The sequence below is a fragment of the Hypanus sabinus genome, chromosome 2 (assembly GCF_030144855.1).
Source record: "Hypanus sabinus isolate sHypSab1 chromosome 2, sHypSab1.hap1, whole genome shotgun sequence".
Taxonomy (NCBI): domain Eukaryota; kingdom Metazoa; phylum Chordata; class Chondrichthyes; order Myliobatiformes; family Dasyatidae; genus Hypanus; species Hypanus sabinus.
This window is the reverse complement of record NC_082707.1, coordinates 77,885,384-77,902,360: the sequence shown is the minus strand read 5'-3', so window position 1 is coordinate 77,902,360 and position 16,977 is coordinate 77,885,384. Positions and strand designations below refer to the sequence as shown.

Genomic DNA, 16,977 nt, shown 5'->3' with positions numbered 1-16,977 from the left:
AATTATTATCCTGTGGATGGATTCTAATTCAGTCTTTTGCTTCTTTCTTGCAGCTCATTTGAAGAGGATTATGAATCAGACGAACTGTCCACTGCCCCAGAACTCAACAACAAGATAGATAAGCTTGTCATTTCCGACCTTCCAACATAAGTCAAGGCATGCTTAGCTGCTGGACAGTCAGGGTGACCAGTACACACCAACTTTGAAGACTGACTGGCACCCAGTTGGGTGCGTAGTGTAAAGAAATTGTTTATAGTTTTTGTTGGTTTATTTGTTTGTTGAAGAGAATATGCTAGATTTTATATCAGAACAAAGTCATGCTTACTGTGTGCAATGGACTTTATTCAAAATGAAAAAAATATTTTCTGTGCAATATGTCTTAAAATGCAGTGTTATATGTGGATTTTATTAGCTATCATCACTGCATTTGACACTGTTTAGTTATGGTTGTTCTTTGTTTCTCTTTTTTCAACCCTCTCTTTCATATTTCAGGATTGCCATCTTTGCAGGACAAGTCACCCTTTAATCTGTCCCTTATTAAGAATTCCTTTCTTTCCTCTCATTAGTATTCTCAAGATCTGATTATATTTTGCTCTCATTGACAGCAGGCAGTAATTGTTGAATATATAGGTTATCTACACAGATTGGCAATACTACTATTAACTATGTAGACATTTCATGTAGATCATCATCCCCGATGCTTTCACTGGAATAACATTTGATATAATGCATTGTATCTCATAGAATCAAACTGGCATTGGTTATAAGATAATAAACTTAAAGGAGCAGCCTGCTTTCAATTTCCCTTTCAAATGTTTACAAGTTTAATGGAGCTTCAACAAAGTGAGAATTGCTGTTTTCTTGCAAGAGCTACACTGTCATGGTGACCAGTACAAAACGACTTGTACGGCCAACTGCCTTGCTGTTAGTTCTGATCTGTTTTTCAAGTAATCACTGAGCCTTTATCATGGTCCCTGTTCTGGCTCCTTCTAACATCCATTCTAATATTCGCGTACTATTGAGCCGTGGAGTTTAAATATTTATTGCACTCCCAATTTCTGATACTGCAATGGTCCATTTGTTCAAAGGTGGTTTCATGTGGTTTTGAATGCAGATAAAAGATTCAATGTCCAAGGAATTTCTTTCTTCAAACCATGCAATAATCATTTTATAGCCAAACTGGTGCCTCCTGTTTGAATATTAACAGCAGTTTGTAAAGAAAGCAGATGCTAATAAGAAATAGGTAACAGGGTGAAGAGTATGGAAAATTTGAGTCAGTTAAACACAGAGCATATGTTTTTTGATGTAGCCTACTTTTATTTTGATTTTTTATGTTGTGTACCAAGCTTCTTTGCAGATTTAATTGAAATGTTGCATGTCTAGTCATTTCTTTTTCACTCATCCAGTTTTTAGTTGTATGTGATATATTCCCTGTCTATTTCAATCCACTGAGTACCAAGCTTTCTGAATTTGCAATTTTAATGCACTCCAGTTGTCTCTGCTATGGAGATCAGTTATTTCATGATCTGGTTCAAATTGATCATAGCTCCCTGCTATTTCATAATTTCTTGACTCTAGTGGGAATTATTATCACTGCAGAGGAGATAAAATGTTAACTACAGCCCATGATATTCTGCAGCATGGGCCAGCTACCTGTTTCATAAATGACAAGTAGGAACTTGATATCACTGTCATAATTGAGAAAATTAAATAAAACAGTAAATTAAGGCAAAATTAAGGGCTGCCCCCAACACATCCTGAGGTTGTATATGTTGTTAACACAGTGTATTTCACCATATGCTTTGATGTACTTGTGATAGATAAATAAATCTGAATCCAGGACACACAACATGTGGAGAGAGGAATAGAGTTAGGGTTTCAGGCTAAAGACATTTCAGTTTTAATGAGTTTTCTTTCAGCTGTCCAGCAGGTACAAGATTCTGGGTTTGGTTGCAAACTGATGTTTTAACAATATAAAGTCAAGCAATACCTAATTGTTAAACATAATAATTTTAGCAAGATAGTTTTGAGGGTGACAAATTAACATGAATGGAAACAATGATTTGTTTATTTTTTTATTTACATTTTATTTTCTCAAATATCTTCTCAGCCATTATTATTTTCGTGGTTTTTGATACCTTCAATAAAAGGAGAGAACTGAAAATGCTGTGAGTAAATGGAAGATCTGTCAGAATATGCAGAAAGAAAGGAATGGTTAATAACTTGATATACAGTGGATTCCAGTTAATTACATACAGCAGGACAGATATGTTTTGGCACAATTAAATGGCTGCCCTAATTATCTGAAGTTTCATGTAAATACTTTAAAAAGTATAAACAAACAACTATTTGAGTAATAAATTATGTATTTAAATGAAATGCAGAACAAATTAGAACACTACCAAAACTACTACAGTACTTTAAACCTGTATATTAATTCATAATGTTTACTGATGAAGGAATTCAGCGAGTGTACACCAATGTATTCTTTTGAACAAAATCTGCACAGATACCTAGTGCAGATAATAGACTTTCTTCATTGCCTTCCTGCATGAAGTGATGTAAATAAACAACAAATTCCCTGGCATCCTGTGTAGTTACTAGCTCAGGTTCAGTTGTGTCATTTCATCAGTTGTCTTCATGTTCCCCGCCCCCACCCACCTTAATGTTGTGATACAACGCTTTTGACCATTACGTCCCCCAAATCTTCATTTTCATTGTAACACTCATGATGATTGTCGATACTTTCAATTTCTGTGTAGTTGCTAACTTTTTCAAGTAATGAAATCATTTCATTTTTACTCCCACCCGTTTCCAGCAGCTGAGTCTGAATGATTGAAACAGCAGTAAGCAAAACAATTCTTAATTGTCTTACTGCTTATTTCTCTCCAAATGTCACTGATAAACTATGCTGCCTGAAAAAGGGTATCCCCTACACTCACTTCCTTAGCCATTGAAGAAGATGTCATTAGATTATCTTCGTTTGCTTTGAGAATGTGGTTCAGCAACCTTCCATGATACATCTTTAATTTTTTTTTATCATTTCCATATCCAGGTGTTGGCAGGTAGGAAATCCTGCTGGATGTTTCTCAAATATTCTGCATTAGGACGTGCTGCACAACTGTCAACAAGCGGAAGAATTTTGCTTGGTTTCTGCTGTAGCCCCAAATCCCAACTCATCAGCCATTTTCTGAAAAGTTTGGAAGTCACTCGCGCGTTTTTATGAGCATAGTACTCCATTGGTAAACTCCATTCTCAAGCCCTTAAACAAAGGTTAAACATAGTTTGCAATCTGTTGCTTTCTTTGAACCTGATAGTGTTACCAGTCTGTAGCAAAGAGAACCATCCAACATGGCACAATTTTTTTTAAAAGGCCTGCTTCATTGGTATTGTAGATGTTATCTGCACATTTTTGAAGCAAGTTGGGGAGATTTGTAGAATTCTATGTTTCTGCACTTACAGCATCAGCACTACCTGTTTTGCTCTGTGCTTTCTTGAATTTATTGTGTTCCTTTCACTTCCATCGGGACAGCCAGCCATCTGTTGTGTTAAAATCTTCCTGCCCCAGCTTCTTAGCTAGCTCCTCTGACTTGTTTTTTGACCTTGGTCCACTGCATCCAGTTACTGGTGACTGAGAGCCACTTCAACATCTGGATCTTTACCTTCATGCTTTCATTTTTGGGATGTTTCTTGTTCTCTCTTGCGTAATACCCATTCTTCTCACAGTTTATCTTACTGCTGTATCAAGCATGCAGTTGCAGATTTTGGCACTGCAGTTATCTCTCCCAATTGATGATGATTGGTGTCAGGCAGATGGCTTTTAATTTGGTCTATTAGGATAATTTTTTTAGCTAGTGTCAAATCTTTTCATCTTGGTAAGGATATCAATTTTTTTTTAAGTCAAGGGAAAAAAAAAAAGCAAAAATTACTGCTTTTTGAATCAGTGTCTGTTGGCCCAAATGGAAAACATAACACAAGCACATGCAACTGACCCAGCTGTTCGCTATGAGCAAGTGTCTAACGGCCACACAAGTGAGCGTTACTGATCATCTCCTGCCCCAATTAAGTGGCATAGTGAAGAATAAAGAGAATCCTGGCTATTTTCTCTGTTTATTTTTGTTCCTTAAGAGTTGTTCCAAATAAGCAGCTGCCCCAATTAATCGATGGCTTACTTGACCAGAATCCATTGTATTTCATTTATTATTTGAACGTTTTCGGTGTTTTTATTTCAAATATAAAGCTATTGAGCAGCTTTCCTGCAAATCAATATATCTATTTATTTATACTTGAGTGAACCTTCCTCACACCACCCTTCATCTCCACCCGAGTAAACCCTTTCATTTTCTGCAATTTTGTGGCTTATTTATACGTGCTGTTTACCAACCCTGACAAAAAATTGTCTTTCTGATTGTCGCCATCTGTCTTCCACAGTTTGTTTTGAACAAGTACAATATAATCATATTTACAATTTATTAATGGATATGAGGTACACGTGGTTTCTATAAATGTGACCAAGCTGCAAGTCTGAATGATATCACTCCCTTGGCTGCTATTTATTACTCCTCCCTCATTACGCCTAGACTGGTGTGCAGTTAGTCCTTGAAGGGCTTGGAATCAGTCCGAGGACAGACACTTCCCTGAAGAACATTGGTGAATGAGGATTTTTTACAACAGTCATTTTGTGGTCAGCCTTAGTGATAATCTTTTCATTTCAGATATAATTAAGTAATTTAAATTCACTCAGTGCCAGAATGAACTTTAAACACAAACTCTGGGTCAGTGATATAGGCTTTTAGATTCTACTACACTAATTGAATTACTATACTGTCATAACCTTGAGTAACTATTTATCTCTATTGATGTTTAAAACACTTTCCCTCATCGTTACATGAGCAAACTTCAGAAATTGATTTAAATATGGCAATTAGCATAATATTACATAACTATAATACATTTTTAGAATTAACGGTGGAACAATGCACTCCCTTTTTAATCAAAAATACTTTAGTTGAGAATTATTATTTTTAGCCTCTGCAGTTGAAATTCTAGAACTGCAGTAATGCCTTTAAATGGAAATTGAGCTTCCTTTACTAGCAAGCGAAATAGAACAAGCTTTGATGTAGACTTAACACCAATTTAACTACAGACCACTGACGTTAATTTATTGCCTGTCTATCTTTCCATTGAAGTATTAACATAGTCGTGGAGAAAATTATAGATTAAGCACTAAAATCTAATCGCAAATGGAACTTTTTGAGAGGTACTTTTTTTTGTTGTTTAAGCAAAAAAGCATGCTGTAATCAATACTTAATTCATTTTAGTAGAGGGTCTGGCTTGTCTCTTCCAGGTTCTTTTGTTTTAATCAATGGAATGGGATGTGTTTTCTACATCTGGTATATATAAGAACAAACTTGTGTTGGAAAGATCTAATCTCTGTTGAAACCAACTGGCAAACAGATTATCATAAAATTCCACACAGGTCATTATTTCAGGAATTTAACCCAGTGAGAGTTAATTGAGAAGTTGCTTTGAGCCAAGCTCACATCATCTCTCAGGTTAAATTTTAACCTAGAATGCATAAATAAGGTTCCCTAGGAATTAGATTTAGTTGTTTGTTCTGTACACACAGAAAATAAGTAAGAAACGGTTTGTTATTTAAATAGAAATATAAAATTTTTTGAAGTGGTTTTATTGGAAAGTGCAGATAGAGTTCAGTTATTCTATATTTGATGCAAATTATTGACAATAGATGGAAACTGTAAATCCACTAGGGTTGTGTAAGGAGGAGTAAGGTTGTGTAAGTAGATCACAAAACATTTCAACATTTGGTGAATTGCACTTCTTACTAAGTTGTTCTATTTACTGGTACGCACTTCAATTTTACTCAATTTTAGTTTTATACAACTATTTCACTAATATTTCAATTCCAATTTTTCCAGCTAGATATTAATATAAGAATTTTACATGGGTGTGTATATGCATTGCATGTTTTACAAATCCAAAAAAAATTTTTCAATTTTCATGTTACCATTTAGTAAAATGTTCAAGTAAGAAAATATTGATTAGATTAATTGCCAATCAAATGCTACTTCGCAGTAGCATGAGCAAATACTTTAATTATTTTCTAATATGCTTTGGAAAATATACAATCAAAGGGATTTCAATTTCTGGACACGAGGACTTTTGGTGGCATTTTCCATGGCTGTTCTACTCTTGCATGGAATAGCATGAAAGTACAGTATACTGGAAGCTTTTGTTTACAGAGGCTATGCTGGTTGCTACTTTGTGACTGAAGTCAGGGCTCATTGTGGGATTCCTGATTCTGGTTCGCTGGTCGGCGATTATAGCACCTTTGAATAGGATGTTTGCTCAGGAGAGGTAAACATCATGAGAACACAGCTGATGGTCAGTGGAAGACAGGGCACTATGCTCTTTGTTACTCTAGATTCTCTTGTCCATCTTCAAACATATGGATAAAAATAACCATGAAAGTGAAATTTAATCATCTTCATCATAACATATAGTATCAAATGAGTATAGTGTACTCAAAATTATACATTTGAACATGTGTTCGGGAATTGTATTTGTGATTCTGAGGTGGTGAAAGAATTTGATATCCTGGCTGAGGATCTTCTTTTAACTGAACTACTTCATTCCACTAAATGAGCATTATAACACATGGACTGGATAATGCTTCAACCAAAACAAGTGGCAGGAAATTCAGAGAACAGCAGTAAGTGTTCATACTGGACTACTTCAGGCTCTGTGCTTTTAATTATATCTAAAGAATTATGAATTTGTGAGTTACAACATTAACAATTAAGTGTTTGGAAATATTCCTAGCAATAACAACAGGAGAGGTAAATTATTTCTCTTGCTTCAAATGGGTTAGTAGCTACAGTACAAACTCTTAATGAAATGGTAATGCTGGTCACAGTGGTATGTGAAGTGGAAGAATGTATATTTCCATACAGGGATTGGTGTTAGGATAACAGAAACAACCATTGTGTATTTTGGCCACAGAGTAATAACAGTGGGAAGTCTTTTATTTTCCAGCACACAGGAGGCTTTTGTTCAGAAACCAAAAACCTGTTTTTTAAAAAAATAAACAATATTGTCACTTTAAATTGTAGCATGAATACAAAACTACTGTTTTGAAATTGTGGTATACCATTGGCTTAGTACAGTACAAAAGCAATGTTTGACAAGTAATAATACTTTCTCCATGTGCTACTAGTAACAAAGTATTAAAAGTAATTTACAATGTTGCTGATTTAAGCAGACAAAAGAAATCTCATAAATAACTGATTACTCAACCATAATTATCTTTCATGACAAATTGTTGGACTCTTAAGAATTATTTGATATTTTAATTGTTTGCTTATTTTGGAGTTCAGCAGAACTATGATTCCCAACATTTTAAGATAAGATGGATGACTGGACAAAAAGTATAATTTGTTTTCTTTCATCTAGAATATAGGACAAATTGTTTGATTGTACTTTGTTCTAGTCTCACTTATATAAAGACTTTGTCTACTTAAAATGAATTGAAAGCAGTATGGAAACTTTAAATTATCTTAAGACCATTTAATTTGGGTCTTCAGCCGTACCACTCATTTATTAAATTCAGTGGATTCCAGTTAATTAGGACACATTGGGACCAGTACATTTTGGCCCAATTAAGCAGCAGCTCCAATTAGCCGAAGTTTCATGGAAATAGTTAAAAAGATATAAAAAGACAAACTACCATTTAACTGAGTAACAAATAATATATTTACATGAAATGCAGGACAAATTAGAACACTACCTAACTACTACAGTGCTAAAAACCTGTTTTAGTTTGTATTGGTTACTGACGGAGAAATTCAATGAGCGTACGCTGGTGTATTCTTTTGATTGATTGTAAATTAGCACAGTGCAGATCTAACATCTAGTGTAGATGTTCTACCTTCATACAGTGCTTTTGAAGAATGCATCTTCCAAATCTTCATTTTCATTGTAACAATCAAGATGATTGCCAATACCTTCAAAATCTGAAGTTAGTTCCTAACTTTTGGAAGTAGTGAAACTTTAATTTTGACTCCTGTCTGTTTCTGGCATCTCCAAGCTTGAATGCTTGAAACCACAATGAGCAAAGCAGTTCTGAATTGTCTAACTGCTTATTTCTATCAATTACAAAAATTACTGTTTTTTGAACACAAAAGCATGCAACTGATGCTATTTAAAAACTTTGCTCTATAGTGTCTGATGGCCACACAAGTGCATGTGAGTGACACTAGTTAGAAACTGTTCGGCAGCAGTCTCCTGTCCCAATTTAGCAGCATAGTGTCCCAAGTAGACAAAGGGAATCCCAGCTATTTTCTCAATTAGTTTTTCTTGTTCTGTAAGAGTTGTCCCAAATAAGCAGCTCCCCCACTTAACTGATGGCCCAATTAACCAGAATCTACTGTATTCAGAAATGTGTTAATTGTTTTTCCTTAAATTTTCACCATAGTGTTTGAGAATTAAGCATACAATATCACAGATAGCATGTACAGATGTTTCTGTGGAGTGAATTTAAAAAACAGATGTTTTGTGCATTTAAAATTAACAATGTAAAATTTCACTTTTTGGTTCTTAGCTCTAGGCAGGTGGAATACCAAACAGCCTAAGCATATAAGAACACAAACATTTTCAGTGTACTAGTATTTCATGTGTCCTGATGATTGTATATTGTAACTTTGGGTGGTGATCTTGGATAAATACTAAATATTAAGCAGGTATACTGGTATGTCATGTGCCATTATCAAAGTCATTACCAATGAAGCCTTATCCTTTGAACTCCACATAACATTGAACTTGTTCCTTACTGCCCTGGGTTTAGTTAAACCTCCTCCATTCAACAAAGCCAGAAGCGGCAAATGTAGTATTTTCCCAAAAGAACAAAAGGCAGATAACAAAGGAAAGTATGTTCCTTTGATAACCAACTATGTAGCATGTTGATTTGGCAATGTGCTTGGATTGTGCTTTGGATTATAATTTATAATATTTTGATTGCATTATCACAGTTAATATTATGGTATTATACAGATTAGCTAGCATAAGCCTACATCCTAGAAATTTTTAATTTGTCACAAATCTTGCGGATGTTTATTTTCCTTATGTGCAATGAAAACTCCAAGTTATTTTGTTTGCAAAAGCAAATAGATTTTATAGTTTCATAAGCTGCATGCTTTTATTAAATCATGAGCAGGATACAAATCATTTAGGACCTTAATCTGGAGGGAAGCTACAAAGCCAAACATGAAATGTGTCAATATTCATTTTATTTTTAAGTTAAAGGAGGACCCCCCCCCCCAAACCTTCCCATATAACCCTTACTTGCTTACTGCCATTAATTTATACCATTAACCAGATTAGACTAATTTTCAGCAGAGGTATGCAAAATAATCACAACCAAAGTTGGTCAATGTGTTGGGTCCACAAAAACATGGACCTCTTGCCAGCCAATTCTGCATTTCCCTTTCAACACAGTGCTTGTGAGAAACAATTAAATTAATTAGAAAGCTTACATCTGTACTTCCTGTTTGTGAAACTCATTAAAATATACAAAGACTATATTCTGCAACTGCCATTTACTTGTTAACATTTTGTTTTGAAAATGTGCCTTATTTATAACCTTAATGTTTTAGAGAATTAAAGTATACACACATAGGAGACGTGTTATTTCTGTAAGTATTGTAATATAAAGACTATAAGCCAAAATGTCTGACATTTGTTTGTTCATTCAGCGTGGTTTGCAAATATAGGAACCTCAGCAGTAGAATCTTTGTAAATTTATAAACTACCTTACAGGGTTTTCTTTTTATATATGTTAAAAAGCAATGGAAAGTGACTGAGATTGAGATTAAATATTCAAATTATTCTTTGAACTGGACAGATTTGTATATTAAGTGAGAAGCTCCACCATAGTTAAGTAACACTTTCCAGTGTTATTTATAGGTAAGAGGGCCTTTTTTTAATTATTGTTAAAATATGCATTATTCAGATGTAACACAGTCTGTCCAAAATGACTAACTTGATGAAAAGTTGACATTTCTTTTTCACAGTAATTCTTGCTCTATGCAAAATCAATGGCGCCATCTCTGAAAAGTGTGATCTACTGTAAACAACTCAAACTGCGCAAGTTTTTATTGTAATTATTAATGGTTTTAAAACATGGAAATGTTTTAAAATAAAACATATGCTGGTTTTGGTTGCTGAAAATAATCATTGGTGTGAAACAAGCTGTTTATTTGTGTTAGCATGGCTTTGCATACACTTTTTGAAATTAAATAAAGAAATTTTAAAGAGGTTGCAAGTTTCTTAGTAAATTTAATGGTATTTTTTAAAAATATTCAGTTCACTGCATTTGTATCTGCATTCAACTAAAGGCATCATTGTTACAGTAAATCTAATTTTTAAACCAGAAGACATTAGGTAGCAACTAGGGAAGAAAAAGCTTTCCCATTTGCCCAGCTGAAGCACTGTGACACTTGCAGCAACCCCTCAGGGTCTGTTCTCTCCTGGTAACTATATGAATGCAGAACAATAAGTTTACAATTAGAAATGTAAGTTAAAGTTCCAGATGATTGCAGTTTCTATCAATATTAATATGATTGTTTACAAAATATATCATAGGAAAATGTTAGAAGCTAAACAGAAAATATTTTAGGAAGGTAATCAGCCAATATGAAAATGGTTTTGTTAAAGGGAAATATTCTCTGACCCATTGCAGTTCTTTATGTTGTACAGGAGTGTACCTAATAAAGGAGTGGAACCTCTTCTGCACTCCACTGTTATAATGAGTGGCTATTTGAGTTACTGTCGCCTTCCTATCAGTATGAACTAGTCTGGCCATTCTCCTCTGACCTGCTTACACCATTCTCTGTCAACTCCAGAATGGTTGTGTGTGAAAATCCCAGGAGAACAGTTTCTGAGATGTTCAGGCCACCCAGTCTGATATTAACAATCATTCTAGAATCAAAATCACTTAAGTTCACATTTCTTCCCCATTCTGATGTTTAGCCTGAACAACGACTGAACCTCTTGACCATGTCCATATGCTATTATTTATTGAATTGCTGCCACATAATTGGCTGATTAGCTATTTGCATTAATGAGCAGGTGTACCTAATAGAATGGCCACTGCGTGTATGTATTGGATAACCAAGATCTCCTGAAGGCATTTGACAAGGTGCCACATCAGAGGTTATTGTCCATTACACAGAGGAATAAGGCCATATTATCTAAATGGTAAGAAATGCAATGTGGCACATCTGAGTCCTTGTTCATGATACACAAAAGGGTTGTGTGTAAGTAGAGCAAGTAACTAGGAAAATGAAATGTTACTGTTTATTGTTAAGGGAAATTAATATAAAAGCAGTTTTGTTTCAGTTATATGGGGCATCGATGAAACTACTCTGGGTTATCTGTATGGTGTTGATCTTGTTACTTAAGGAATAACGTGTTTGTAGTTCAGAAAGTTATTTGACTAACAGGCTTGTGGCAGCAACTCAGTACATAAAAGAATGGTCAAGAAGTTCATAAACGAGAAAATCTGTAGGTGCTGGAAATTCTAGCAAAACACAAAAAATGCTGGAGGAACTCAGCAAGCCAGGCAGCATCTAGGAAAAGAATACAGTCGACATTTCAGGATAAAAGTCTTCGGCAGGACTGTCCTGTGTGTGTGTTGTCAAGACATTCATTGTTCATACCAAACATCAGAATGGAGAAGAAATGTGATCTAAGTGACTTTGATCATGAAATGATTTTGGGGCCGGACAGGGCAGCTTAAGTATCTCAGAAACTGCTAATCTGGGATTTTCACACCTGTCTCTAGAGTTTAGAAAGAGAGAGAGAAAAGCATTCAGTGAGTGGCAGTTTTGTAGACGAAAATGGCTTGTTAATGAGAGAGGTCAGAGGAGAATGGCCAGACTGGTTCAAGCTGACAGGAAAGAGACAGTAACTCAAATAAGCACGCGTTACAACAGCAGTGTGCGGAAGAGGATCTCTGAAGACAACACATCAGACTTCGAAGTAGATGGGCTACAGGGCAACCGACCAGGTACCCAATAAAGTGGCCCCTGAGTGTATCTGAATGGATTTAGATAGACTAGATTTGCGACTGATAAATTTTCGAAGAGTGAGAGGGGACTTGACTGAAATGTACAAGCCATGTTGGTGCTTAACAGGATCCTCTTATGGGTGAATCTAGACCTCTGGATCGCATTTGAAGAATATGAAGTTGCACTGAGCAGGTTGTGTCTTGGGATCTCTCTCAAAGGACAGTGGAAGCATCGTTTTAAAGCAAGAGATAAAATTATAATTATTAAGAGGGTGAATAATTAGCTTGATTAGACAAGAATGAATAGTTGATACCATAATTAGGTAGGCTATGATATTATTAAATGGCAGAGAGGGCCCACTGAATCAGGTGGACTATGTTAGCTCCTAATTCACATTAGACCAGTGAAAGTTTCATTTAGTCACTCAATGACCACTTTTGAGGTGCAAAATATTCATACTAACAATTATTTAATCTAACATCTAAACTGGACTAGATTGAAATTGATCTACAGAGTAACTGTCATTAAATAAAGTAAAATCATACTCTACTTGTGCAGTATTTTCCTGCATATACACTATAAACTACACACATCAAACCTCCAACCTTTACCTTAGATGTAAGCAATCTGCTTGCATGTTTAGCTGAAGTTCTTTCCAACTATGAGATTCTCTTGTCTATGGAGAAAAGACAATGTGGTCAAGTTGATCTTAGACACAGTTACCCAGCACTTATACAATTAATGAAGGTTCTATGAAAATTATTAGCAGTAAAACTGCTAATGAAAATGCCTGTCCTGTCCTGACTCAGGTCACTGAGTACTTATGAGGGCCCTCATAATCTGCATCATACAAATTCGCACAGTAAGTAGCTCATACTAGGAAAACTGATGCCCATGACCGTGTGGCGCAATATTTGTGCATTACAGAAATTATTCACCTTAAATACAATAATTATAATAAAAACAAAACATCAGAAACACACAATAAGACAGCATTTGTGGAGAGGTAATAAGTTAACATTTCAGGTCAGCAACCCTGTTCATCTCCCTGAAATTTCCACCTACCATTCCAGATTGAGCACAATATTTAATATGAAGTACCTGACATAATACATTGGCAACATGCCCCGTGCTGAGTAATACAGATATTATTGTGCTGTAGGTATCATGTCATATTTTGTATCGTTTATGTTGATAAATGTGAAGGAAATGGGGAAGGTTCTAGGGGTTGCATGGAAGTAGTCAGGTGACTCCAAAATCAAAATGGCTGAACTTGTGTTTTTCTATAGCACCATAGATAATTTCAGAAACACTACAAAATTTCAGCATGAAACAGTATTTGTCCTTTTGTAATTTCTATATACTGTTGCCATTTATTTTAAAGGTCTGCATTTTCTAGTTGATTTTTTTCCATGGGAATATTTTTATCATGCTATTTTAAAGGCCCTCGGTGCTGAACAGATTCAGACTATGACTCCAATGTCATTTCTGATTAATTTCTCCTCGTATTTTAAGTACATAACAAATAAGGTTGGCATGTACATTTACCAAATTGTTGTTTACCAGATGTGGTCAAGCATTTGAAGATTATTAATAGTTATTCTTGAGAAATTCTGCTATGAAATCTGGCTACCATTTCATTAATTAATGCAGTAGTTTTATTGTAATGAAACAGCTACTTTGTGCTTTCACCTGTGAAATTTAAATTAAGTTAATTTTAACCATAAATAACAACCCGTATACTGCTTTGCCAGTATTGGTGTGACTGCAGGAAATTGTTGTCATAGCAACTGCAAAGCACCAGCCAGATTCACCTCTGTTCTTTTCCAATTGGTCAAGCTTCCTGCTACGTACACAAGAATTATCTGATTACATTCTGCAGATATAAGCTGCTAATAGGTCTGCAGCTCCCAGCAGAAAACTGCACCTATATTGTCTCAAAGAAATACCATCCTCCCTCGGTTGTCCTGTCTTGATGTGAGTCACTTTTGCACAAACCTGTCTCCAGTTGTTTTGATCAGGTGCAGCAGCTTCTTCAAACTTTTCACCCCTCCTTTCCTCTGCTCTCTGAGAACCTCCATAAAATGACACCTTCTAACTCTGACTCCTCATCTGTTTTTCTCTCCCGTCCTGATGAAGGGTCTCAGCCCAAAACATCAGCTGTACTCTTTTCCATAGATGCTGCCTGGCCTGCTGAGTTCCCCCAGCATCTGCAGATTTTCTCTTGTTTTTGATAAAAGGAAAAGCATTGTATAAAGAGAAACATTTTCAGTTCCGAACAAGCATTATTCTTTAAGTAATCTACAGCGCAGGCATTCACAGGGAACAAGATGCTATAACAGGACATAATGGGTACTAAAGCAGCCTATTTTTGAAAGACCAAAACTGCCCTTTTCATTAAGTTACATTAGTTTATAATTTTTCTTCCACCAAGTTAAATTTAGTTGGGACAATTGCTTCTAATGAATGCACCACACTCATCGAGAGACATCATTACATTGACCAATGTTACATCAGTTGCAATCTTATTTAAATTTTATACAAGCCACTAGTGTGCAACAACTTTGTGTATTTGCTAATAACTGTGAGTGTGAACTTATTGGGACAATTTGACTTAGCAGAAGTAAACAAAAGCTGAACACTTGATTATCTATTACAATGATACATAAAGTAAAATATATAAACATTGATTAGATTCCACTTGTTGATTTTCAGAAACTGGGCTGAGGTGGATACTAAATAAAAATTAAAAAATTAAAATTTAGAAGAATTGCATGTCTAGTACTTAAGAAGAAAATATGAACATGCACTATGAATACTATTGATAATTGGTATTCTGAGGAAACTTTCTTAATCCAGTTCTGAGAAAAAAACATTATTTATTAGAAATATTGAATGTTGAAATTTATATTGTGTACTAAATACTACTAGCATCATTTTGTAAATTAATGCTGTGGTTCTTTACTCTTTTATTTGCATGTTGAGGAAATAATACGACTCTAGGGATTGAAGAGTGGTTTGGTAATTTACAGCTATGTAATTTCTACAAGTTTCAGGTTCCTTAAAGATAAATTCCACTGCAGTGAACTTTGTATACAATGGTGTAAAGAAGTAACTATTTGTGAATTTTGCCAGAGAAAAATATTTCACAACTTTGGCATTTTTATCAAATTAATCCTATTTAGATTATTTTGCTTTTATTGGTAAGTTACTTTTTTTAAATGAATCTTGAATATTTTTTTAATATGATCATCAGTTTGAAAATTCCTTGAATAAGGATTAATTATTAAATATACTGGAACATCCCAGTCAACGATGTTATATGTTTTAATTACAATTTTTAAAGGCCAGGTCAATACAAAACACAATAATTCAAATACCTACACGAATATTTGCTATACTCTATCTAGGAGTTTGCTTACTGCCTGCAGTTTGCTTACCAACCACATATTGGTGTCAAGGGTGCCATTATCTTCCTGTTTCAACAGGCTTACATCCATCTGGATGACCCAGGCAGCACTGTGAGAATCATGTTTTTTGATTTCTCCAGGGCTTTTAACACCGTATGACCTGCTTTACTAGGGAGTAAGATCACGGAGATGCTAGTGTCCTGGATTACAGACTACCTGTCCAGGCGGCCACAGTCTGTGAGATTGTAGGGTTGTGTATCAGATATTGGGGTTATCAGCACAGAGCACCTCAGGGGACTGTCCTGTTCACTATATACACCTCGGACTTCAGATACAACTCAGAGTCCTGCCACCTGCAGAGTTTTCAGATGATTTGGTAGTTGTACTCAACTTCTGTAGTTGAGTACTGAAGAGTGTGGGACTCTTGTTGAGTGGTGTGAGCTGAATCACTCGCAGCTCAACACCAGTAAGATAAAGGAGTTGGTAGTGGACTTCAGGAAGGTGAAAACACCTTGCATTCCCATTACCTTCAAGGGAACAGAAGTGGAAGTTGTCCAGGACTACAAATACCTGGGAACTTACTTGGACAATAAACTAGACTGGACTGAAAATAAAGGGGCTCTTGTACAAGGTACAAAGCCGACTGTACTTCCCATGGAGACTCCGGTCATTCAACATCTGCAATACTATGCTGCAGATGTTCTGTACTCAGTGGTGGCCAGCATTCCATTCTATGAGGCAGTATACTGGGGCAGCAGGGTGAGAGCAGCTGATGCCAAGAAGATCAATGAGCTCAACAGGGAGGCTGGTTCTGTTCTGGAGGTGGAACTAGATTCCCTGGCGGTTGTGTCTAAGAGGAGGATGCTGCAGAAGCTATGAACCCCTCCATGACATACTGAACAAACAGAGGAGCACCTTTAGTTAACAGATTGATTCCACCAAGGTGCACCACTTTGTCCCTTTCTCCCTGTGGCTGTAAGACTCTACAACTCCTTAAGTACAGAAGTATATGGTTCCATTGCACACGTATTTTGTACTATTACTTTTTAATGCACATTTTGTATTCTTTTTCATACCTCAAAGCTAACGTTTTGTATTTTAAAGTATATATTTCTGACTGAACAACCTTGCGACAATAATTTCTTTCGGCATAAATAAAGTTTTATCTCATCTTATATACATATTTATGTTTAGTTCCAAGAATTTGAAATGCAGCAACATTTTATATAAAAGTCAGTATGATTGTTCAATATTTATTTTTTAAATATACTGTATATGTGATTGAAAACATCATACTACTAAATCAACTCACAATGGAACATATGGCTCTAACATGGTGAACGTCATGTTAAAAATACACAGAGTATTTTTTTGAACACAAACAGAATGCCAGTTGTCTGTGCAGCATTAGTTTACAGTACAGTACTGAAGGGAGGAAAATGATCCAGCTTTGATAATCATTGATAAAAAGCTTAGACATG

At 35.4% G+C, this 16,977-nt stretch overlaps 1 protein-coding gene and 1 long non-coding RNA gene across 3 annotated transcripts in view; one reads left to right on the top strand and one right to left on the bottom strand.

The window, feature by feature from the left end:
* The window catches only part of ppp2r3a (protein phosphatase 2, regulatory subunit B'', alpha), a 343,519-nt gene extending 333,185 nt beyond the window's left edge, over positions 1-10,334 (top strand). For both annotated transcript variants that reach the window (XM_059948908.1, XM_059948916.1), the window contains one exon: positions 54-10,334. In XM_059948908.1, coding sequence (XP_059804891.1) covers positions 54-150 — 97 coding nt within the window. In that variant the 3' untranslated portion in view covers positions 151-10,334. The remainder of the gene's footprint in view (positions 1-53) is intronic.
* LOC132380225 (uncharacterized) lies at positions 834-16,570 on the bottom strand. The gene is made up of 2 exons (XR_009507705.1): positions 12,698-16,570; positions 834-10,551 (listed from the first exon to the last, which is right to left on the bottom strand). It is a non-coding gene; the product is annotated as an uncharacterized LOC132380225 (long non-coding RNA).
* Between the last annotated feature and the right edge of the window lie 407 nt (positions 16,571-16,977).